The sequence below is a fragment of the Ambystoma mexicanum genome, chromosome 10 (genome assembly GCF_040938575.1).
Source record: "Ambystoma mexicanum isolate Mex_15411 chromosome 10, UKY_AmexF1_1, whole genome shotgun sequence".
Lineage (NCBI taxonomy): Eukaryota > Metazoa > Chordata > Amphibia > Caudata > Ambystomatidae > Ambystoma > Ambystoma mexicanum.
In genome coordinates, this window is record NC_090932.1 from 792,072,191 (window position 1) to 792,097,649 (window position 25,459).

The 25,459-nt window shown below is 44.9% G+C and overlaps 1 protein-coding gene across 1 annotated transcript in view; it reads left to right on the forward strand.

Annotated features, from left to right (window-relative positions):
- GFM1 (G elongation factor mitochondrial 1) overlaps positions 1–25,459 on the forward strand; it is a 572,440-nt gene that overhangs the window by 124,113 nt on the left and 422,868 nt on the right. Inside the window, exon 6 of the mRNA XM_069618451.1 lies at positions 2,639–2,789. Within this exon, the coding sequence (XP_069474552.1) occupies positions 2,639–2,789 (151 nt within the window). The remainder of the gene's footprint in view (positions 1–2,638; positions 2,790–25,459) is intronic.

Here is a 25,459-nt window from a genome sequence, read left to right on the forward strand (position 1 = left end):
GGGCCCTGGGTCCAATCAGGTCGCAGGAGTGGTGCAGGAGTGGGAATCAGGTTGGGAGACAGGAAGAGGGAACAAATGAGGCAGGGGAAGGGACGGCACGCTGCAGAACGGCAAGTGGGAAAAAGTTAACCTTTTTAAATAAATATGGTGCTGGAACATGAGCAAAGCGCACCTACAGAAAACGGCCACTTACCAGGTGGAGAACAGCAGCACTATCTATACAGAAGTCACAGTAAAAGTTACATCCTTGTTTTAAGAGTTGCTAGCATTTCTGAATAACCAGATGATATAAAGCTGGCTCTTTTCTCTCTAGTTTTGTGTTGACATGTTGCAGGTAGTACCAGTAGCAGCTGATGAATTTTTCAATCGGATGGGCATAAATGTTTCCCCCAAATATGTGGGAGCCATCGAGCCTAGAGAGAGAACCTGAAACACCCCAGAGGGGTGGAGAGGTTTGGAGGTCTCCCCCCCCCCCCCCCTGAAAACCTTTTAGATAATGGTTAAAAATGTGCATTTTACAGCACTCTTTATTTTTTTTAAGTTAGCCACATAGTTTGCAATTGCTTTTGTTGGGTAACTCATGAAAAAACATATTCATGTTTGCTTGACGCTTGATTCCCATTTTGTTATTACGTGGCAAGACGGGTCTATGTTGGTGGGCCACTCTAGATGAATGTTTTACTGTGGTACAGTAAAAAATATATCCAGACTGGCCCACCATCGTAGGCCAGTCTTGCCACGTAATAACAAAGTGTGCATAAATTGTAAAGCAAACATGATTCATGTTTGCTTTACTCTTGATTGGCATAAAACACATGTAATGTCATGCATGTCCTGGCACACTCCCCTCACTGTGTGGGTGTGGTGGGTGGTATCAGGACATGACATTGCAGCCTGAGCACCCCTAATACACCTCCATTCCTTGCGCCCAGAGGCAAGCCTGCTTTCTGTTACACAAGCAGGCATTAATACACATCCATCCATCCATCCATTTCACTTAATGAAGAATGCATTATTGTATTCATTTATTTCTCCATTCGCTCACGCACACTTGCAGATACAGACACTCGCATGCATACAAACGCATATTACAAAAAAAGAATCTCCTTACCTGCAGCTCCGGTTCAGACATTCTCACCAAGGACCTCTGACTCCCGTGCGGAATTACAGCAACAAGGAAGAGAGAGCTCCCTTGTTCCTGAGGGCATGCCTGTTGGAGCCGAAGCGCCTCCAAAACAGCGTCCAGGAAGGCATAAATGTTCGATGGTGCAGAAGCGGCCCTTAGGCACATTTAAACCTGCAGTTCCCCAGCCTGCATCTGAAATGGGACGTGCAAGCCTGGGGAAGTAAACCCCCTCTCCCCCGCCTTGTGCGCCCCATTGCAAGAGTTGCTGCATCACTGGTGGAAGGGAGGTTCCATGGAACCTGACATTGGAGATCTCATTGCTAGCAAAGGTGAGGAGAGCACTTTGGGATCCGACATGGGATACCACACAGTTAGCAACGGATTGGGAATCTCTTAAGACTTGGAGGGGTACTTACACACACCGGAAAAAACATTTTCCCAACCCAATGAATCACCACAGACATGGTCGAGAGGGGACTCTGACACCTTCACAGAGACCTAACCATAGTTTTTTTTTCAAAAAGATAACTGAAATATGGCTCCTTTGTCAAGAGTAAATATCAGAAACCACTTAAAGTACATCTTAAAGCCCACCTTCATCATGTGACGGTAGTGGGGTTATGGAGATCGTAGTTTGAAGGAAAGACTGAACTTCCACTCTAATTGCTTTTCTCTTACCTAGTATTGAGCTGGAACTAGAAACTACTTGGAGACTAAACTATGACACTAAACTATGACACTTGATTGTTGTAAATCACGTTTTTAGGCAAACTACTTGCACACACCTGGAAGCATTCAACTTTTGCATAATAAATCATTGTCCCACTGATGAAAATTCATCAAGCTGTGCCCTTCCTGCTTTTACGATCATCTGATCTATGTTAAAATGAATCAAGTTCTATTGCACACACCGCAAGGTGGGGTGTCTCTGTAGGGTTGCCTCTGGGCGTGCAGTCCACGTAAGTGTACCTTTGCCGAGAGGAACAGAGATGTAATTGCTGAAGAGGTGCATCTCAAAGTTTACAAAAGATAACTGTTATTTAGATCTGTGCATGTTTTATTGCAGATCATTCTAGAGGTTGCCAAACCAGTCCCCTTGGTGGCTCAGTCAACAGGGGATTTCTAGTATGTTTTATAATGAAGATGTAAGGTGAAGGTTTATAGCTGATTTATTTCATTAGGCATTGTGAAGGAGGGGGTTGGTGATGCATTTTTTTGGTTTTCTTTAGAGCTTCTGAAATTCATTTCAATGGTGTGGTGTAGTGACACGCAGAGATCGATGGCATGGTTTATAGAAGAATTGTTACCAATGGTGCAGCAGTTTCATATGATGGTACAATGCACTGGAATTTGTATATTTGAACTGTAAATTGTATCATATTTTAAGATTTTGCAAGCAATAATGCCATATTTTGGACATTGCTTGAGCTCTAATATTCTTACCTGGTTATATACACTTTCACTTGACTAGTCTACATATTGGAACTTTAAAAATGTGTGTGATCTTTGCAGCGAGGACATAAGATTTGAGGAGATCCCTCCAGGGTTTCGAGCTGAGGCCACAGATCGTCGTCATGAATTAATAGAATGTGTTGCAAATGCGGATGAACTACTTGGTGAAATGTTTCTTGAAGAGAAGATCCCTACCACTGCTGACCTCAAGGTAAATTTTTATGGGAGAGGACTTGTTCCAGACATATTTGCATCTGGTCCCAATAAATCATCTTGGATTTTGTCAAGAGATTTAGCTAATGGTCTATAATAGAAGTAATTGTTTTTTTGACCGATAGCTAGTGAAAGTCCAGCCCAAAATATCTTTGTAACTGTAACCAAAGCTGCTGCTCTCTGAAACCTGTTAGGATGGATTTCTAAAATCAGCCTAGTGGACAGATTTCAGGAGGCCACCCTAGTTATAGTGGACAAGGGAACTCTGAGAGGTTAGACAACCCCAATCAAGCGAAGAGTGGAGAGTGGTCAAGGCTTAGTCTCCTAAGTGAATTAGTGTGGTTAGGGGTCCAAAATGAGCCCAGACAGTGAAGCACACTATAATTCTACTTAGACAGGTAAGTACAAAACACTCTATTATAGGCCAAAAACACATTAGAAAAATGAATCAATCAGCTAATAGCATCACGCAACACTCAGTAATCAAACATATATACAGTCACCTTAGGTTTGTAGAAATGTATATAGAAATGCATACATTTCACTTAACTGAACGGAAGGCAAGTAATGATGCAGTAAGGAAAACCAGTTCACAAGAATAATGCCCTAACTTTGCAAGTCCAATCCCTATGTTGAATGTGGCCTTGTGTCCAAAAGTTACAAAGCTTCTTCTAGGAGAGAGGGGGCAAGAGTTATTGTGGTGGTGAAACATGTTCCAGAAGACTTCTCAACAATATTACAGGTAAGTATGCCTTTTCTATCTTTTAGAACAGCTTTTCAAACAAATGTTTATAATGCGAAGCGATGGAATAAACATAAGTTTATTCTAAGGTTTATTATAGGGGAAACAGGGTGACTGTAATGATTGTGATTACTCACCACCTTGACTCTGATTGTCCCAAGTGACTAGGCAGGTCGACTGGGAGTCGATGAAGGTAGGTATTCCCACTTTTTAATCTAGTATTCAGGGGTCTTTCACGGGATACACAGGGCACCCAGGTAGGTTTGGGGTGGCTATGCTGATATAAGGGGACAGGCAAACGCATACAGCTCTGAAACACTTGTGTATGAGCGCGATACAAATAAAATATCAATAGCAAGAGGGTAAACCAGAAGTATGAACAGACAAGGTAAATCAGAACAACGGAACAGAAACAAAGGGCAGACCTCGATGTTTAAGAAGTGACGGGAGCCATACACTTGGCAAACGATGCAGAATCCCACTGTGGGTGTACAAACAGATTGTTATTGAGACTACCCACAGAGATAAGGGATGCTTAATGCCTCTGTGCAAGTTACTCTTACAGGTGCTACACCATACAAGCCCACCGAAGGGGGCAGCAAGAGTGGCTTCTGTATCTTGTCCCTAAGGCATGAACAAGGAGTATACGTACACAAGACCAGCAGGTGTGGGTCCAGCTGGACCGTACAATGGATGTCTTCTGTGGGAACAGAATGCAACGCCCTGTTACATAAAATGCACTATAGACTACAAGTAAAATGAGAAAAAGGAAGGGGCGGGAATTAACTCCTAGGTTATAGGAGCCAATATCTGTCCAAAGGAATACATAGAGGCACGGGCGGAGACACCATACAACACTTAACAGACACTAAGAGCCCCAAAAGGGAAACTAGTTCAGAACAGGAAAACAGGAACTTGGAAAGCAGAACAATGTAGCACGGAACTGGTACAAGGTAACTGAGCAGGATACTGGTTCGAGGTAACTCAACAACAGTCCTCTGCCCGTGCAGCCCTGCGGCGAAGGGCCCCAAGGCAAAGGTCAGCTCCAGGAATTGTCCGCAGGGGAAGCCACTGGGCAGCCGTCAACCATCAACTACAAGGACCAGTAAGGTAGGAGTGGCCTGGGTTAGGGGAGAGCTACAACTCTACCCTAGAATCCTAGCTACTTAGCAAACCAACGTTAAACATTGTGTCATGATGCCTACCTCCAAGGAGCCAGGTCCGACCCAGCAACCCCAGAGGCAGGCATCATTCCCCCCCAGGGAAGTGCCAGCGGCCCAAGCTGGGGCCCTTTGGACACAGTCCTGGCGCCTTAGGCGCCAGGCTCATGTTGGACCCCTGTCCTGGCGCCTTAGGCGCCAGGCTCATAAAGCTAGACATGTGTTCAAGTGTTTTAATGTGCACTTACCTGATGCAGACCATGCTGCTACATCCAGGCCCTCTTGAGGCCTGAATGGAACTACTTTACCTGTGGGACTACTTTCCACCTGGGTGTGGTCGGGGAAGGATACATACCTGATCGGTGGAAGGATACATGCCTGGAACTTCTTCCAAAGCTATTTAAACCACGCCCGATCAGCAACTCACGCTTCGCGTTGTTCTGCTCCTCGCAGCTGGATGCTCACCGTGTCAGCTCCTGCATCTGGACTTCAGCCACGCCTGTCAGCATCCTGGGTTGCCTGCAAAGGGAGATAAGAGAGAATTGGAGAGAAAGAAGACCTTACCTGCTAAAGCTGCATCACGGGGACATCACACCGACGATCCTGAAAGGGAAGACATCATTTTAAAAGCATTTTGCTTCGATCGCTGCAGCGCTGCATTTCACTCACCTTTCCTGGGCGCCTCCATCTTCAGCAGCGATCATGCGGATCCGCACTAACTTCCCAGAGCCTAGAGAGAAAAAACAAGAAAACAAGGTGAGAGAAGGAAGGGAAATAGGAAAAGCTCAGTTTCCTTCTAAGACTTACCTGTTGGGTCATTCCCATTTCATTTCGGGTCCTGCCGCTTCCTGGCATTCCGGACCCCGGCCCCAATGGGGAAAAAAGACAAAGACATTGAATGAGCGAATGCAAAGACATTACCTGAACGTTCATCCAGAACTTACACTTCGGGTCGGCGCCATATCTCCGGCATTCCGAACCCCGGCCCCTAAGGGGAAAAAGACATAAGCATTAGCGCTTGCTGCAATAAGACAATGAACATTATTATTAAGCTTGAACTTTTGAACTTGCAACAGAACTTTTACAGCGCCTCACCTGAATAGTCAAGCTTATTTTGAACTCCCATCAAACCTCAATCCAGTGAAGTAACTGGGTTTCAACGCGCCCCTGCATCAGAAGCAGGATGGAGAACTCATCCTTCCAGACCCTAAGGTGAGACTTCACGGGGAATCGTGGAAGGGTATCGAGGAGGGTTGGAAGGGAGTGGGAGGCTTGAGCATTATTCCGTCAGTAGGTAATACTCCCTTTTCACGCACAGGGGAATATTCCTGCGAGCCAGAAAAGCCAGAGTAGATGGGCCCTTCCTGTCCATCATCAGAGTCCTGCGCTTCACCATTGAAGAAGCATCAGCACTCGAAGCCAGACCTGCGCCTCCGTGGGAATCAGGTGAGCGTGACACATTGTGCTTATTCCCCATTTCCCCTCTCCCTCCCACACCCTCAAGTAAGACAAATCAAACTATGTAATACGGTACCCAACAAACCTGCTGACCGTGGACCACTCTCCCACTATACAAGTCTCTCAAATCTAGTAGGGGTTCTGTGTCCAAATTGCATTGTGTGCCATTCAGATTGCATTGTTAGGCTTCTCTCCCTCTATACAGGTCTCTCAAACTTAGCAGGGGTTCTGTGTCCAAATTGCATTGTGTGATACTTGGATTGCATTGATGGGCCTCTCTCCCACTGTGCGGGTCTCTCGGATCTGGTAGGGGTTCTGTGTCCAAATTGCATTGTGTGATACTTAGATTGCACTGATAGGCCTCTCTCCCACTGTGCGGGTCTCTCGGATCTAGTAGGGGTTGTGTGTCCAAATTGCATTGTGTGATACTAAGATTGCATTGATAGGCCTCTCTCCCACTATACAGGTCTCTCAAATCTATTAGGGGCTCTGTGTCCAAATTGCATTGTGTGCCATTCAGAATGCATTGATAGACCTCTCTCCAACTATACAGGTCTCAAGTCCATTTTACTTGGATTGCATTGATAGGCCTCTCTCCCACTATACAGGTCTCTCAAATCTATTAGGGGCTCTGTGTCCGAATTGCATTGCATACCATTCAGACTGCATTGATAGGCCTCTCTCCCACCATACTGGTCTCTCAAATTTCACTGACCAACTCACTCTAAAGTGAGACGGAACCCACCAGTGAATTACTGTGGAGTGACACTCCGATTAGGGGCTCACACCTCATAAGGCGTAAGTCCTTGCTGCGCCCCTCAACATTACTCTTCAACTAGTGGATATCCTTCTTAAACCCACAAAGCTAGCTCACCGCAGTGAACCACGTTCAGGGAGACTGATACTAAAGAGAGTCACTGATAACACCCAACTATATAACCGCTAACCACCTCCTCTACCCTTCCCAAGACAGCGACTGAACGAGTCGACAACATCAGACGGAATACCACCTACAGACAGAGCCCAAGCTGGTAGCGGACAGTACTACACCACAAGACAACCAGACCAAAGCAGAACCAACTGGACATCAGCAAACAAAGAAAGACTAAACAACTCTCAATCCTACAATGCCGCACAAACAACCCATTCCGAGGGGAAAAAAAAGAGAAGAAAGAACAAACACTCCGGAACAACAACAAAGAACCATAACTACAGAAAGCACCCCCCACAGACAGGAGCAAAAATCGAACCAACACTGAGAGAAGAGACAAATCCCTCTACTTAACTCCATACCTCGCTGACAACTGGTCACCAGAGCAAACCAACCCAACGCTAGAAGCAGCAACATCAAGCAATCTAACACAAGTGCGCAGAAGAAGGATGAACAACACTAGAAACAACAAACACACAACCGATGCGATAACACCTAACATCACCAAAGCAAGAGGAACTTCCAATCGACACCCACAACTCCTGGAAGACGAACCTGATGAAAACAAAACCCGAAGACAGAACCTAGAAGAACTCTTCGAAGATGCTGACACCCCGAAACCTACACCTCAACAAAAAGTAATCACCACGGCACCACCAATACAAATACTGTGGAGCGACCATCTCGTCATCCCATTCGTGATCACTCTGCCTACTCAACTCTGCGTCCAACCTCCTAAACTCACAACCACCACTAAAAGAAACTGGAAACACGACAAAGAAAGCAACCTATTCGAACAACTGGAGTTAACCAAACCCTCAACCACAGAACTAGAGCTAGCTGACCTAGACGGGAAAGCTGAGCTACTACACAAATGGATCGCAGACACAATTGACAAGATCGCCCCAGAAAAACCATTCACCCCATCAAAGAAAAGAGCAATGGCAAATGGTTCACCCCACTATTAACCACCATGAAAAAGGAAAGCAAAAAGATGGAACTGGAATGGAGGAAAGAATACAACCGAGACAAAAAACACTGTTCCAGAAACAAATCCGTGCATACAAGAAGGACATTCAAAAGGCGAAGAGAAGGCATTATGATGACAGACTCACCACTGACACCAACGCACAAAAATAAATGTTTAACATCATTAAAGAGATGAGAAACCCACCAGGCTGCAGAGAAACTATGGAACGACCTGGCAGACCACTTCAAGAAAAAAATCAATGACATCGGACAAACCATACAAAACAGACCAACCAACCACAACATAAAACCAAACGAACATAACACAGAACCACACAACAAACTCAAAAACTATCCTGAAATATCAGCAGAGGCATGCTGGTAAAACACAGCGAGAAAGCTGGATCACCCATGGATCCCTGTCCCCCGGACATCTACAAATCAATCCTCGCACAAGGAACGCCAGCAGAATATTACAGAAACCTTCTAAATCGATCACTAGCAACAGGAACTGTACGTAGGACCTTCAAATCGGCATATATCAAACCACTTCTGAAAAACACAAGTGGCGACGTAGAAGACCTCTCCAACTACAGGCCGATCTCAAACATTCCCTACCCGGCAAAACTCCTGGAAACCTACGTATATAAACTAACCCAAGGACCCGTAGAAAAACACCACCTGCTAGACCAAGCTCAAGTCGGTTTCAGACCTGCAAGAGGAGCAGAAACAGCACTACTATCCATCTGGGACGACCTAAAAACTAACGCAGACTCAAACACAACCTCAGCCCTGATTCTGCTCGACCTCTGACACCCTAACCAAAAGACTAGAAGACATAAGCATAACAGACACAGCACTACTTTGAACTAAATCATTCCTAGCCGACAGAACAGAAACCGTATGGTTCAAACCCTTCAAATCCACCCCACGAGTTAACGACTGTGGAGTACCACAAGGATCCTCACTATCACCACTGTACCTCAACATCTACCAGACTCCAGTTATCAGAATCTTCAAAAAATACATTACATGCTACAACTACGCAGATGATACTCAAATAATCTACAAAATCAAAGACCGCCAAGACAATCATTCAACCTTAATTGACTGTCTAAAAGATGTCTTCGACTGGATGAATGCCAACAACCTAAAAATCAACCCAGGAAAGACAGAAATCATGATCATATCCAAAGACCAAGAGAACGAAACCGCCATCCCTTGGCCAACGGAGATGGAAACCACACCATCACCATCTAAGGTAGTAAACAATCTTGGAGTCCTGATGGACAACACCCTAACCTTAGAACCACAAATAAATGCTACAGTCAAGACATTTTATTTCGTCGCCACACAGCAAGAAGAATCCTACCTTTCCTCTCCTTCACGCACAAAACACTCACCATCGTCGACCTCATCATGTCAAGAATCGACTATGCAAACAGCCTCTACCTCAGAATACCAGAGTACCTCCTGAAGAAACGACAACAGATCCAAAATACAATAGCCAGACTACTCCTCAAACTATCCAGAAGAGACCACATCACTCCTGCCCTAAAAACACTACACTGGCTCCCAGTAAAACATTGCATCACCTTCAAAACAATGTGCATAACGTACAGGGCAATCGATGGACAATGAGCAGAATTCCTACAAAAGAAAATAACAATCTACAAGCCAACGAGACTCCTCAGGTCAAGCAACGAAATCCGCCTGGAACTAAAACCATACCGTAAGAAAATACTTGGAGGCACCTCGTTCTACTGCTTATTCGCAAAAACCTGGAACAACATCCCAAAAGAAATAAGAAACACCAAAGATCACCTAAAATTCAGGAAATTACTGAAAACCTGGCTCTTCAACACCACAGACTCAATCTGAAAACCGAAACAACAGAAAGGTAAAAGGATGACTAAACTGGAGAGGACACCGACAGCCCCCACAACCGACAGGAAAGCTCCCACAGCACCTGGACGGGTGACACCAGGTAGAGTGGAACATGGGCGACACCCATGGAGATGGAGTGCACAACCCCAGCCAATCCCACCCAACATCTTCACTCGCCCCTTGGTTGCTACCAGGTACCAGGGTGTTGTGGAATTGTCGGGATATTGGCAATCACCACACTAGCTGAGTTGTGGACATTAGCAGGTCCACTGACCGTATGAGTGGGAAGGGAGGACAGATGGGGTGGTGAGGGAGGCTGGTGGAGGTTGGGGCCAGTTGTGACCGGGACCTTGAATGCAGAATGGGCCCAGATCAGGACAAAGGCGCAGGGGTGCTCCCACACACCATCTGGGGAGTCTACACAAGCCCAGCACCTCAATTGAGGATAGAGAGGCCAACTAACCAATTCCAATAACAATTACCCCTTATGCATACACCTCTCAAACTCCAAACCAAACACAACCACAGATTTACAGCACAACAAACCGCACAAACTTCACTACATTGCAACAACAAAACAAAAAACACACATAGACTCGCACAACAGTACACGATGACTACCGGCCGCAAACACCCCAGGCCCAGCCAACAGACCCACCGGGCTGATGCCGCGAACAGCACATCACTGCTCTCTTGCATTTTTCCAGCTTCCCCCCCAATAACTCACCCTCTCTTCCTCTTTCAGAGCCGCCAGAGCACCAGGGGACCACTCCGGTGGTGATAGTGCGTGGTACAAATGCCCTTTAACATTAACAGTAATGTACAAGGTAACTGAGCAGGATACTGGTACAAGGTAACCAAGCAGGGTACTGTCACAAGGTAACTGAGCAGGGCGCTGGTACACGATAACCGAGCAGGGCCACTGGTACACAGTAACTGAATCTAGGTAACAAAAGCAGGCTGGAAAACTGGACTTGAAACACATGAACTATACAAGGCATGACTTTGGAAAACTGTACTAGAACAAAATGAAAATGGTACAAAAATAGAGACTGACTAATGAGGTAAAGCTTGTAAGTAAATAGACCTGAAAGCAAGGAAATTGCAGAGAAGGGAGTAGAGGAGACTGACAGGAAATAGCACAAGTAACAGAGACGGAAAGCTGCAGGGACACAGTACAGGTGCTGGGTGCTACAGGAAATCGGGATAAGAAACTGATAAATTGCTGGAGGGTGCAGCACAAAGGCAACTAGCAAACACACTGGCAGCAGGACGAGGGTGCAGGACAGAGCCTGCAAGGCTTTCAGAATTGGAGCCAGGCAGCAGAGGAGCAGGCAAGAGTCGCAGGCAAAGCACAAGGCAGAAGTCAGCAAGGCAGGGAGAGATTCCAAATTAGTCACAGCTGCACAAGGTTCAGCATGCAATGCAAGAACCAGGAAGCATGAGGGTGTGGCAGCTTATAAGCAGTACTAGCATGGTGGAAAGCTATCGTGAAGCTGGGCTGAAAACAAGCACTCACAGGTGTGCTAAAAAGAAATCTCCGTCATGCACTTTGGAAGAGGAGCCAGTGCTTACAAAGACCGGGAGTTTTTGAATGGAAACAAAAGCACAATAATTGCCATGTCATTTTGAATGTTACATTACATTGAAAGGAGTGTTTGCTTCCAGTCACAGTGAAACCGATATGCATGCAACACGCATTCCAAAAGAGTTTTCAAATTTGGCTGCCAGGTTTTCCAGGTACATTATGGGAATTGAAGTCCATGTTTTGGAAATGCAGATGTATGGAAAGAACTTGCAAATAATGATTCAAGGTCTTCTCTCGAAATGGTAGACAACACCACGCAGGTCTGCAGACCGTGCCACCCAGAGGCAGAGATGCAGAGACATGACACCAGTAGAGGATACCCAGGAGCTGCGGGTGCAAGGAGCTTTCCGTTCGGGTCCAGTAGCTGAATGCAACCCTTTCCTACGAAGAAGTGCAGCAGGCACCTATGCAGGACTCTTCAGAGACTCTACCAGACGGAAGAAAGCTGGCTCCAGTGTCACTCACTGCACACTAGCGACAGCAGACATCTCTCCAGTTGCGGTCGAAGAAGTCCATCCCGTGCAGGATCCCTTGATGCTGGGAAGCTGAGACTTGACAGGAAGCACGAGCTGTCGACCACCAAAGTTCCAATGCGAAAACGCAGAACAGCGATACTTCTGGCACACCAGCCCACTTCAGAGCTGGTCAGTCCACTGGGTAGTTCAGGAATGATTCTGGGCTCAGGACTGCAGGAGCGTGATAAGACGTTGAGACTGGTTTGTCCCACCAGTCCAAGGATCAAAGCACTACTGAGGGTCTTCTCAGATCAGGTATTCCAGTAGGGTTTCACCGGGGCAATTGCAGGAAAGGTTGTGAGGCCTCTTCAGGAGTCGGCCACAGGTCTTCTGTCGACTGCACGGCTACACAGGACACTTTGCTTCAACGCTGATCTGCTGTAATGGCTGCACAAGTCCTCTTATCCAAAATCCTAGCTTGTGACTAATCCCAGCACACCAATGGTGAGGATCTGCGACGATCAATCAGCCAGCAGTGGTCCTGTCGGGGACCACTGTGGGTTTCACTCGCGCATGCTCTCTAGACTTTCAGGCACCATGGTTGTGGAATGGTACCAGACAGTCCCACCGACTGTCTGAGTCCACACACATGACATGCACTAGCCCACGAAAACAGCAGCTTTCCCGGGCAAAAGCTTCCACTGGCTAGTGCTGCCTGACACGCTTGCAATATTGATTGAAGAATTGCTATTTCTTGAAAGGTTCTCTCCAGCCCACGACCGTTATACCTTATCTGAAATATGCATCCCCTGACTGACTAACTGATATTAGCACTGTATGCCATACTAGCAGTCATTCAGCAGACCTTAAAGGATAGTTCCGGGACTTTTTTTTTATTGTCCCTACGGTTCGGCCATGTGTTTTTAAGCATAAATCGGTAGATCGTAGAAAACTTTCCTATGGACCATACCCGACTTTTCGTCCATTAACGCACTCGAAATCAGCCGCCATTTTCTGATAATCCTCTCACTTGCCGCATCGCCCTGGCTCACCTGCTTTTGCGGCACTAAATCAAATCCCCCGCCCCTGAAACAGACTTTATCAAAACATTCATATTCCCCGCCTCTATCCGTGACGTGACTGAGCTGCGTAGGCAAACGCGCCCAGGCGTCTTCTACGCGACTCCACACAGAACCCGGAAATCAACACAGATGAGCTCACACAACACAGCGCGCCACAATCGGGAATATGAAACTGTACTTTTAAATTAAACTTCAAGATTGTAAATTTGGTAAAGTACATTTATTTGACATCAAATGTTTTGAGAATATTCAGCGATTTTCATTTTTATTTGCTCACGTTCCAAAAAGTTCGTTGTGAGGCACGCAATGTTCCTTTGCTCTACACAGGGTCTTAGATCATCTCACAATACAGCGCCACAATTCGGAATATGAAACTGTGGTTTAAAAGCAAACGGCAAGATTGTACATTTGGCAAAGTACATTTATTCGACATCAAATGTTTAGAGAATATTCTGGGATTTGCATTTTTCTTTGCTCTCGATCCAAAATAGTTCGTCTTGAGGCAAACGATGTTCGTGTGCAGTACACAGGGTGTTGGTTTACGATAAAATAAGCTCTTCGGTCGCACTGATAATCGCATGGCTGTTCCAACAACGAGGCACTAGGCCACCACAACGGTCTGTATGTTGCATCTAGCCGTTAGTACCGCGTAAGGGCATACTTGTACTTGGCGATCGTCCCATAAAATGGTCAGGGTGGTAACGTTGTTCACGCGGAGAAGCAACTGGCGGTTAAAAAAACCATCCGCCAGTGTCTGGTACTCGTGACACATGCAGTAATGCATGATGTACCTGTTTGAAAAACATAAAAAATGAAATTAGTCTCACCATCAGATCTTTATTAAAATTATTCATTTCATATATTAGGTCGGGAAATTATTTCATAGCTAGGACAGTGCAACTGGGTATTATACATCAAGGGGTGGCTGTAGGATACTGAGACAGTCCCCCAGTGCAGGGGTTGACAGGGAGGCAGTGCAGGTGGAGAGTGGAAGGGCCCAGGACCGAGGTCGCAGACAGTGGACCAGTTGTAGCAGGGGAGAGGGAGAGAGAAAGCAGAAGCAAAGAGGAAGGTTTTGAGGTGCTTCCGTAAAAGGAGATGGTTCTCCTCAAGATAGTGGCGGTACAAAACAATATGCCACATAGAACGAACAAGTACAACTTAACCCGTCTTTAAAGCTACTGTATAGTAATTAAATTGCGGTATAAAATCATCTAAAGAGTTACTTACATTATATTTGCATTTTCCATTGTGTCTGTGCGTAGGGCAGCCCCGAAATACCACTCCTTCTATGCCGACGTTATTTCTTCTAATGAACGAACATGAAATGGCTTCATTATCGTTTCTTACGTTATTGCCCCACACCCCCAAAAAGAAGTCTTTCGGGATGGTCCCGGCCTGTCAAGGTCAAATAACAATACAACCTTATACTGAGTCGTGGGCCATTCCGGCACCCGAGCAAAAAATCAAAGCAGCTGACCTTCACTTTGAACGAGCGCACATTCCTATTTAGCTACATTCAGTGTAAGGCCATCTCACAGGACTTGAAATTTACACTCCATTTTTGCATTTTGTCTGCGTGCTTTGCAGCCCCAGAGAACCATAAATACGGAGACATTCTATATTTTTTGAAAAATGATTTATAATACTGTTTGGTTTAATTTAATGCGCAGATGAACAAGGTTGGATAGACACATTGCATGTACACTGAGCAATCACTTTAATTTACACATTACATAGATACACATATTCACTGGGCCTGCGACATGAGGAGACTCGAGAGAACAGACAATCAAATTACAATCATTTAAACCGTGATGTGTATTTCTCAATGAGCTCTTCTTTAGGTGGACATGGAACAGAGGCAATGTTGGGTGGCAATGCAGTTGTCCCCTGCACAGGTTCGTTCACAACTCCATTTATGTGCCTATCTAGGACGTCAACAATAAGTCTCTCAATAAACTCATATTGCATATCCTCAAACACTGGTTTGATCACCCATTGTTTACTTCTTTTAGTGAAGGCCTTATTGTAGCGAAGCGTCCCTAAAGTTCCGGTCGTCCTACTTTGTTGACGTCCAACATTATGGTTATGTGCCAAGACCGCTAGAAGAGTCCGATTTATCATGCCCTCCATGCCAAAATGCAATCGTTTTGGCCTGTACTTTAGGCACATATTGTGGAACACCTCCAAATCTCCTGTGTGGCAGAATTCCCCTCAAATCTCTTGTTATAGTTTTATCAAATACAATCTTTTCAATGGCTTTGTGAGTGGGTGATGAAGGAATCAACCACTTCTTCTTCCGTGCCTCCTCTGTGGACAAATGGCCATGTTCACAATTGTGGAAATGTTGGTTTGTGTTCCAACGGTGAACGTTTGTACAGTGTAGCATTACTGACCGCCATTTTTCCAGTAGAATTTCCAACGACCCTCCACATGTTTTTGAGCTCCACCAAAGATGGTTGCTGATTGACTTGGACCACTGTGAAATACCTTGCGTTTCTTTTTTTTTACCTGCAGCAGACATTTTTTTATTGATTGTTTTTGCAAGATGCCAAACGTCAAATTGGTGATTTATATTTTTGTACTCTTCTCTCATTGTCTTGCCAATTGAAACGTGTCTGTCCGTGGCTATCAGGTCGATCACCATTCCCCGCGATTGTAGTTCTTGCAATGATGCTACAAAGCCAACTTTCTCCATGGCCACTGAGGATGTACTTTGTGACACCTGCACGACCACCGAACTCACAATTTTCTTACTTTCCATGTCCTGAAAGTGGTAGGTGCAGTACTTGGCTGAAAATCCTGGGCTGTCGCACTGTCCATCACCGGCTAGCCTGAACCGTTTGCCCGCGAATGTACTATCAATAGACATTTTTTCCATTCTCCAAGCTTCGCTAATGGCTGGAAATAGATCATCGGTTTGGTATTTGTAGAACTGAGTTTTCGCAATGAAATGGATTCCCACAAACTGAAAGAAAGACTCTAACTTTTTAAAACTTGAACCACTAAAAAGTGCAGCCGCTGCACAAAGTAGATTGCCTGCTGGCAGTTGCCCCAGCATGGGTTGTGCAGACCATGAGAAAGGATGATATTTTGTACAGGTGGCATGTATTTTAAGGTTAGTGCCTCGAATTGCACGAGTCACATTAATCAATGGCTCCCCACATACTTCCCCACCAACCGAATGCCCACATTTCATCCGAATAATAATATCAATCAAACAACTATCGAATACAATGAATTTGGCCTCTTTCCTTATACTGTCACTCTGCATCCCAGCTGGTTCGGCCTGTAACGTTGAGGACATGTCACTCACATGAAAGGTAGAATCTATGATATCGTCTTCCGCTATGTTCAGTGATATTGATGGTGTTTCATTGTCGTCCACTTCATTCTCTTCCATTGCAACATCTGTTCCTTCTCCGGCGATGGGTGAATAAGACAATTTCTTCAACTTTCTCGCGGTCTTAGTTTTTGCGGGTGTGGATTCTGTGAACTGATCTCCGACTGCATCCGAACTACCAGGAGGACATTCACTATCAATGGCTGGATGTGGTATAGCTCCGTTGTCAATCACTTCATATTCTTCCCATTGGTACGATGCATCTCCAGTCTCAAGTCCCTGCCAAAAGGTTTGACAAGCAACATCTCTCGTTCGCTTCACTGTCTGTGTAGATCTAGTTCGTACACCCACTCGCAACTAGAGGACAGATTGGAAAAGGGATGTTCAGTTTAAACACAACTTACAGTATTGAACTATTAACAGTGAAAAACAACATAATATAGTGACCAGGACACTAACCTTCTTTTGCTTTCTTTTCTTTGAAACTTTCTTGCCTCGAACTTCAACATCAGGACGCTGTTGCTCCGACTCGTGTGTGCATGTCTCCACTTCCTCTTGCGCTGCAACGACTATATTTTCATGATAAGCACATCCATCACGCACTGACGCTCCATCGACTCCCTGAAACATAGAACTTTCATTAGTATGTATAATAATATCGAAAACACAAAATGTACTTGGGGACCAATACCCACGTACATCTCAATAGCAAAACACGAATGAACGCTTTGTGTAGAACATTCAAACGACAATTATTCACGCATTGTTGATCTAGTTAGATGGAACTGTCAAGATCCATACCTCGGGCTCCTCATAGACTTCCATTGATGATAATATTGAAGATGATGCTTCAGTGACTCCCTGAAACACAGTAATTGCATTAGTATGGTTTTCTATTTTGATAAAAAGAACAGAAACTTTGTGCAGGCGTCAACGGCTCATCTAAATAGACCTGCACAAATGATCAGTTGTCTAAAATAAATAATGGATATGTAAATATGATTCGATTTGCTCGATCGTTGGAAGTGTCACCACCCAGAGATCTGCATCAACTACTAGGGGTGATGTTCTTGTAGAAGAAGGTCCGTCATCTCCCTGAAACATAGTACTTGCGTTAATAAAGAAGGAAGTATAGCGGATGTAATCACGTCATATGATTTCGCTTGATCGAACTGTCAGTATCCATACCTCGAAATGCATAAGAACATCAAGGGACGATGTAACTGCGGTGCACACTTCTGCAAGCTGTTGCGCCGACCCGTAACTGCATGCTCCCCCTTCTTCTTGGACTAATGCTCCATCGACTCCCTGAAACGTAGGACTTTCATTAGTAATGAACACAATATTGAAAAAAGAAGACACATAGGAGGGCGACGACAGAAGGACACATCAATGGCTAAAAACGAAAGAAACATTGTGTGTAACAATCACGCTACAAGAATGCAAGATCTGATGATCTCCATCGATGGAACTGTCCGGAAACGTACCTCGAGCATCTGAGTGACATCAACGGTTGTCGTCAATACGTTGGACTCCTCAGCATCTCCCTGAAAGACAGTACTTGCATTATTTTGGATAACAATAATTATAACTGAAAACAAAGACTAGAGGACGAGTACAAGGGTGTACCATTAGGTAAAATAATTACACGATAAATTAAAACTATTGATTTACATGCCTAAAAAAAGTCAGTGGCAGAATAGCCAAGTAAGATTACCCGATAGGCGCTTGAAGTGGCTGATGACTGCAATAACGACACGGATGGAGAATCTTCCGCCTTCATATTGAGTGGATACATAAATGGGGAAATTATTGTTAGCTAATGCTACACACTACCGCAAGGCCGAGAGATAAATACGTAAACTTGACTCACCAGTGGAGGGATGTGGACGAATAGAGTGGGAATAGCGTTTGAGAGCAATTTTCGCCTCACTCGCGGTGTGTTCTTCTTTATTAGCAATGATGTGGAGTACATGTCTGAGCTAAAGTGCCTGCTGCAGATGCGGTATCGATCACCCCTCTTGTCCGCAAAGACTTCTAGGACTCTACTTTCAAGCTCAGACGGTGGATATCCGCAATATCGGACCCATTCTCTTATCTGATCTATTGTCTTAGGGAAAACATGCATTATAGTACCTTCAGATTTATTATGGGTCTTCGAAGGGCAACCGCCAATGGAACAGGCAGGCATTGTGGAAAGTTCTGAAAAGTAAAGATCAACAATTCTCTATGAATACCAATGTAAACTCAGAACATGTGACTAGTTCCTTGCATGTACTGTCTTGAACAAAAAGAAATTGGACGCAAAATGATTATGGTACATGGCCTTACCTTGACGAACAAACAGTTAGATGCAGGGATCAGAGTACTTTCTTGTCGTACAACAGGGAGCAGTTCACCGGTTGCAAACTGAGGAGTTTCCTCAGAGTGGTCACGGAAGTTCACAGAGACGAAGAGCAGATAACCAGCACCTTCACGGGTTGACTAGCAAAGCGCAAAGAAGTGCTCATTAGAAATATGAAGTGGGTTATAAAGAATTCGAAACAGGGGTGTGTTTGTGAATGAATGACGTCTATATGTCGTGGCATTATGCGGATTGCAGGGTGCCGTCCAGCGTGAAGGGGGATGCTTGGCAGGAGACACGGGGTCTGGAGGTAGACATGGGAACAACAACCCATGCTCTATAGACCACTTTGAAGTGTACATGGTCTTTGGCACCTCTTGGCCTTTATCGCTCCCTGACAGCTCCACTTGGCAGTACAAGTACCCCGGTGCGAACTGCCTTTGATAGGGCGGGGGGTGGATTGGGGCGCTGGTCGTGCAGACAAGACACAGGAAGACTCGTGAATGGAGACACGCTTATGTGGCTTGCAGGGGGCCGTCCAGCGTGAGGGGGGATGCTTGGCAGGAGACACGGGGTCTGGAGGTAGACATGGGAACAACAACCCATGCTCTATAGACCACTTTGAAGTGTACATGGTCTTTGGCACCTCTTGGCCTTTATCGCTCCCTGACAGCTCCACTTGGCAGCACAAGTACCCCGGTGCGAACTGCCTTTGATAGGGCGGGGGGTGGATTGGGGCGCTGGTCGTGCAGACAAGACACAGGAAGACTCGTGAATGGAGACACGCTTATGTGGATTGCAGGGGGCCGTCCAGCGTGAGGGGGGATGCTTGGCAGGAGACACGGGGTCTGGAGGTAGACATGGGAACAACAACCCATGCTCTATAGACCACTTTGAAGTGTACATGGTCTTTGGCACCTCTTGGCCTTTATCGCTCCCTGACAGCTCCACTTGCCAGCACAAGTACCCCGGTGCGAACTGCCTTTGATAGGGCGGGGGGTGGATTGGGGCGGTGGTCGTGCAGACAAGACTCGTTTGCCGCAGGGCCTCACCAAGGAGAGGCCATCTAACTGCATGTAAGAGGCAGGCTGCAGGATCTAGTACATGGAAGGCAGTGGGGTGACTTTATAAATACCTCACCCTCCCAGGAGAATATATGGGTGCAAAGGTTATGTGGATTGAAGGTGGGCGGCCAGCGTGAGGGAGGATGCTGGCCGGAGACATGTGGTGTGACAAGACAAGGCACAGGAAGACTATTCAATGGAGACACACTAGATTCATTTAAAAAATGAAAACAACCATTGTTAAAATATATGTTGGGTTTTATTTTAGATCTTAATTTCAATTGAACATAAATAATAAACATTACACATTGTAAAGTTCCGGTTGCAGCACATCCAGGGAAAATCCGCGGTATTGTCCACTGTCGCTTGGGAAATGTTGTCTAATGGCAAGTACCGCACAGGCAGGTATTACTCTCCGAACGCGGTGTCCGAGCCTCCCGTGAAGCCACCAAGTGAAGCAACGATAGGCCACCAGCCTGTACCACCTGTGAAAATGAAAGATGCAAACTGTATTAAAATGACAAAACTTTCTTATCATTCTGCTTTGAAAAAAATTCTATCTAGAAAATGCACAATATGGACCCAATTTACATGCATTCGAATGATATGTAGATGTAATTTTATATGTGGGAGACGACCATGACATAGTAGTGGCATCACTGACATCAAAACCAGAGTATACTTACTCGTTACTCGGATTACGCGGACGAACAGTGCCGCGAAGTTCGTGCATAAGCACCATCATCATCCTCAACACGGTCCGTGAGAGGCAGGCTTCCCTGAACTCTGGCAGCTCGGTGATGCATTGCGGACTTGGCTCGCCTTCCGAAATGTAGGCCAAGCACCCGGAATTTTCACAGCAGCAGCAGTTCTCCTCAGTTGGCATTAGCTCGCACCGATTGCACGTGCACCAGGTGGAGACGCCGTCCATGCGACATGGTCCAGGCTCTTCATCCGTTGACTGGTCCTCCCAACTGCCGTCCGAATCCCCATCGTTTTCGCGTGCTTGCCTTTCCAGTAGTTCTTCCTCGGTGTACTCGGGCTCGTACATATACGGCATTATTGTAGCCATTGTGTGGTAAAGAAAGTAAAATAATTTACAGAGATGGTACAGGTGTTCACAAGGCCTAGAAGTGGCGAAGGTAGCTGACCAGAGCACAGAAACGAGTCACAGAATACTCAAAGTAACACAGAGAGAATAATGGAATCGAAAATCTGCTGCTGTGTGTTGTGAAACGGTGTGTTTATACTTATTGAGGAAAGAGGCGTCCTGCCATTTCCATGTCGATACGTCATTAGCTGAGGCGCAGCGATTGTTGACACGAAACGTGCTTTGGCGTTGGGAAATGGGCGGTACGCGTCTGCTGATGTCAGGCTCAGGGGCGGGGGATTTGATTTAGTGCCGCAAAAGCAGGTGAGCCAGGGCGATGCGGCAAGTGAGAGGATTATCAGAAAATGGCGGCTGATTTCGAGTGCGTTAATGGACGAAAAGTCGGGTATGGTCCAGAGGAAAGTTTTCTACGATCTACCGATTTATGCTTAAAAACACATGGCAGAACCGTAGGGACAATAAAAAAAAAGTCCCGGAACTATCCTTTAATCACTCGTCCTACAGACCAGCAATTTGTGTCTATGACCAACAAAATGTATTTTACGCAGGTGACTAAATTAAGGCCATGCCTGCCTCCACCACATGCCCTCATAAACTCCACTATAACTCCTGCTAACATACCTTGTCCACTTTCCTTAAGAAATAAGACTCTGTGCTAGACTATCATGCCTCCATGAGCCACGCTCTAGCAGCCTATCTAATCTACCTTACCACACCAAAAAAATGCCCTCCAGGCTAACTTGTCCCACAGATTAAACAATGCTGTCATCTCTAATACTTTGAAGCCTAAAATCAACAACCACTCAAAGGCTAAAATAAGCAAGACCAAACCTGCTAACATCCAGGAACCTAAAATTTCCACCAATTTGTTAGGAGCCCTAATAAATACCAGATCCCAAGTGGCACATGCCACTGAAATAGCAGACCTGATCTCAATGGACAACCTTGACTTCTTAGCGATTACAGAGTCGTGGTTGCACTTAGCTGCCCGACAAGTACCAAATCCTCAGAGTTGACAGAGCTGACACAGAGGAGGAGGCATTGCCCTTATCTCCAAATCTAACCTGGCCATAAGATTGGTCCAATCACCAATAGTCAAATCCTGCGAAATCCTCACAGCTAAAGTACCTATGTCCAATTCACGTACGTTAACAATCCATCTAGTGTACAGACCTCCGGGACCTATCGGTACCTTTGAGGAGGATATCTCTTTAATTCTATCGGAGAATACCAAACGCTCCTCACAGATATTACTGTTGGGGGATTTCATCCTCGGCTATAACGATCCTACCGACAAACATGCCCAGGCAGTCTCCAACACACTTTTAGAACAGGGATTCACCCAAAGATTGACACAACCAACCCACGTCAAAGGTAGAATCCTGGACTGAGTGGCTGACCTGAACTGTGAAACTTCTATCACTTCCATTACTCCTCAAGTCTGGGCAGATCTCCTCTTGATTGTATTCACCTTAGCAATAAATATTCGTGTGTCCAATGATATGCCCTTAGCACCACCCATCTCAACAAGGAATAAAAGAAATATTACGGCGGATAAGTTACTACCACTGATCATCCCTTCTCTTAACTTACTACCGTGTGCCACCGATCCCGATACCCTAGTCAAGGCCTATAATAGTTCTATGACCAAAGCGCTAGACATCATAGCACCTCTCAAAATGCGTAATGGCAAACCTAGGGCTCATTTGAACGCCTGGTTCACACCACAACTAAAAATTCTTAGATCAGAAAAAAGAAAATTGGAAGCCATTTGGTGCCACCATCCATCTGAAGAAAATAAGACTAACCTAACTAACTCTGCTGCCAATTATAAAAAAGAAATAATCTGTACGAAAAAAGAAACGTACAATGAAATGATCTCCAAAGCAAGCTCTAGTACAATGGAATTATTCATGATTTTAAGAGAAATGGAAGCTCATATTCCAAAACCGAGCTTTTGATACTTGGAACCGTCGCCAATCTGAAAAAACTGAGCACCAACTACACTGCCTTTAATATTGATGGAAACGTAATTAAGGTCGTAAAAGAAGTAAAAACCTTAGGCTTTTACCTTGACTCAGCATTAACCTTGAGCAAACAAGTCAATACTATGGCATCAGCAACAGCCTACACCTGTAAGCTAATCAGGGCCTGAAGACCCTTCCTTTCTAAAAAAGCTGCATTATCCTAGCCAACGCCCTCATACTCAAGCAATGCTTTATACATAGGTGCAAGTAAGTGCATTTTGAATAAAATTCAAACTTTACCGAACAATGCGCTTAGAACTGCACTAAGTATCCCTAATAGAGAGCATATTTCAGAGTTCAGGAGACACAACCGCTGGCTATCCATCAATGACAGAATCCTACTTAAAACAGCCTTCCTCGCTTTCAAATGCGTCAATAATGCCGCTCCTTCATACCTAGCTGAGAGAATAGTCAGGAAACCTACCTTTCGCCCTACCAGAACTACCAACTCCTCCTGCCTCGGCATACCTAGATTTAAACTAAAAGAATCTGGAGGAAGTAGCTTTCCTGTCGAGGCTGCCCAGACATGGAATGCACTACCACTTACCTTAAGGGAAAATCAATCCTTCCTTGGTTTCAGACGAAACACCTTAAACTGGTTGAGAGCCAATGACAAATGACACTCTACTACCGAATACCTATTATGAAATATAGTTCTCTCCTTACCCACGGCCATACTGACATTTGATTGCACCTTTCACTGATGTATGCATTTCCATGTCTTTTACTGTATTTGTTGTCCTGTATCTCCCACACCCTATTCTCTTTCCCACTCATTTCCCACTCATTTCATCAGCTGTAATACCTATTCGCTCTTATTTCTGTTTTGTACCTACGTATTTTCCCATCTGTAATATCTTTAACTTGAAGCTTAAAGTAAACTTGTAACCTTTGCGCCCAGTTACCTGAGGGTTCGGTGCGCCATACAAATAAAGAAGGAAACAAACAAATGTATGACCATATTAGGGATTTCCTGACCTGAGAAGGCAGGAAGAAGGCCAAGAAACATTATGGCCAAAGAAGAAGAAAAATATCTTGTGGCACGGCCCTTTTAGGGAACTGCCACGTTTAGTAGCAAGATGTGGTAAGTACAATTGTGCACACTAAACATACTGCATGCATTGTAAAAATGTAACAGCTGCCACCAGCTTGTCTTTAGGCCCATATCAAAGTAACCAAAATCCCCAGTGTAAAAGACTAATGTGATTACAAAAGTATCCCCACTGCACTGCATTGTAAGATGCTGTGTGCACTGTTTAAAAAGTTACCCAAACAGGTAAAAAGTAAAAAGACAAAGGGGAAACATAGTTTCCGACTGCTGATAGTCTGAAAGACTGATCAGTTTTGCCATGACAAACTCGCCAACCGGCTAGGGAAGTGAAGCTGAAGGCTTCAGGACATGTTCAAAAGCAAAGCTTTTGGGTGTCCAAAGAATATGGAGGGAAAGTTGTCTAAAAGGGAAATCTTTCCTAACACCTCCCACCATCATCCACTACAAATCTCACAGCAATATCGGTGACTGTGATCTGTGCTACAATTACAAGGTGGTTGTGCAGCCACTGACCTACTTTATTCACACGCCCACATTCAATTTCATTGTCGGTAAAGAAATCATTCCCCTTCTTTCTTATTCAGTGCCTCATTTTGAATTGTGCAAAATAAACCTTGTGGTGCTTAGATGTCGAATTAGTTTCGTGGTTCGACGTTGACCATCCAAGGAAATGCAGTACACAGTTAAAATAACACAGTAAAATGAAGTCGTAGAAATCACTTTTATTGGAAATAAGCAAAAAATGGAAAGAAAATAGTCTGACTTTAAGGACATTTAAAAAAAAATCAAAAGTAAACCTCTCTGAGGTAAAGTCGGCTATTGCTTGGAGCTGAAGAGGATTGTTGGAAGGGTGTTTGCTTGTTAGAGGGCAGCAAAAGGGAGGGCAGGGTCCCCTGTTTTGAAAGTACGGAAATGGGGAACTGCATAACAAAGGGGGCTTGTTTGGGGGAGAGTAGGGTTTGTTTTCTGAAAAACACATTTTTAATATATACGGTTTGACAAAATATCATTTTGTAAAGAAAAAAAGTAAAATAAATGTAGTTTATTGTTTCGCTCTTACTGAAAACTGCCTATTTTTACTTTACAGCATTGTCCATATAAAATGGGGTATTTGTTCCTCTTCTTTCTTTACCATTTAAATTGCAATCTGGATTATAACTGTCGGGAAGTGTGCTATAGAACTCGAACATTTACTCTCATCCCAGGTATGAAAACGGCTATGGAGGAAATTACCTCCCCACGCCCCACTAAATAAGCTTCTTATTTTGATGCATTCCGTCTTGCATCTCCAACTATCACAGATCCTGATCTTCTTTCAAGAATTGCAGGCTTCAGAATATGCAGTACATGTTTTCCCTCTCTGGTGTCAGCAATCCTGAGATTCTAATAGATATGACCAGGAAAACCCAACAGAAAGAATAGGGGTTGTGCCTTCCACGTTGAATGGAACATG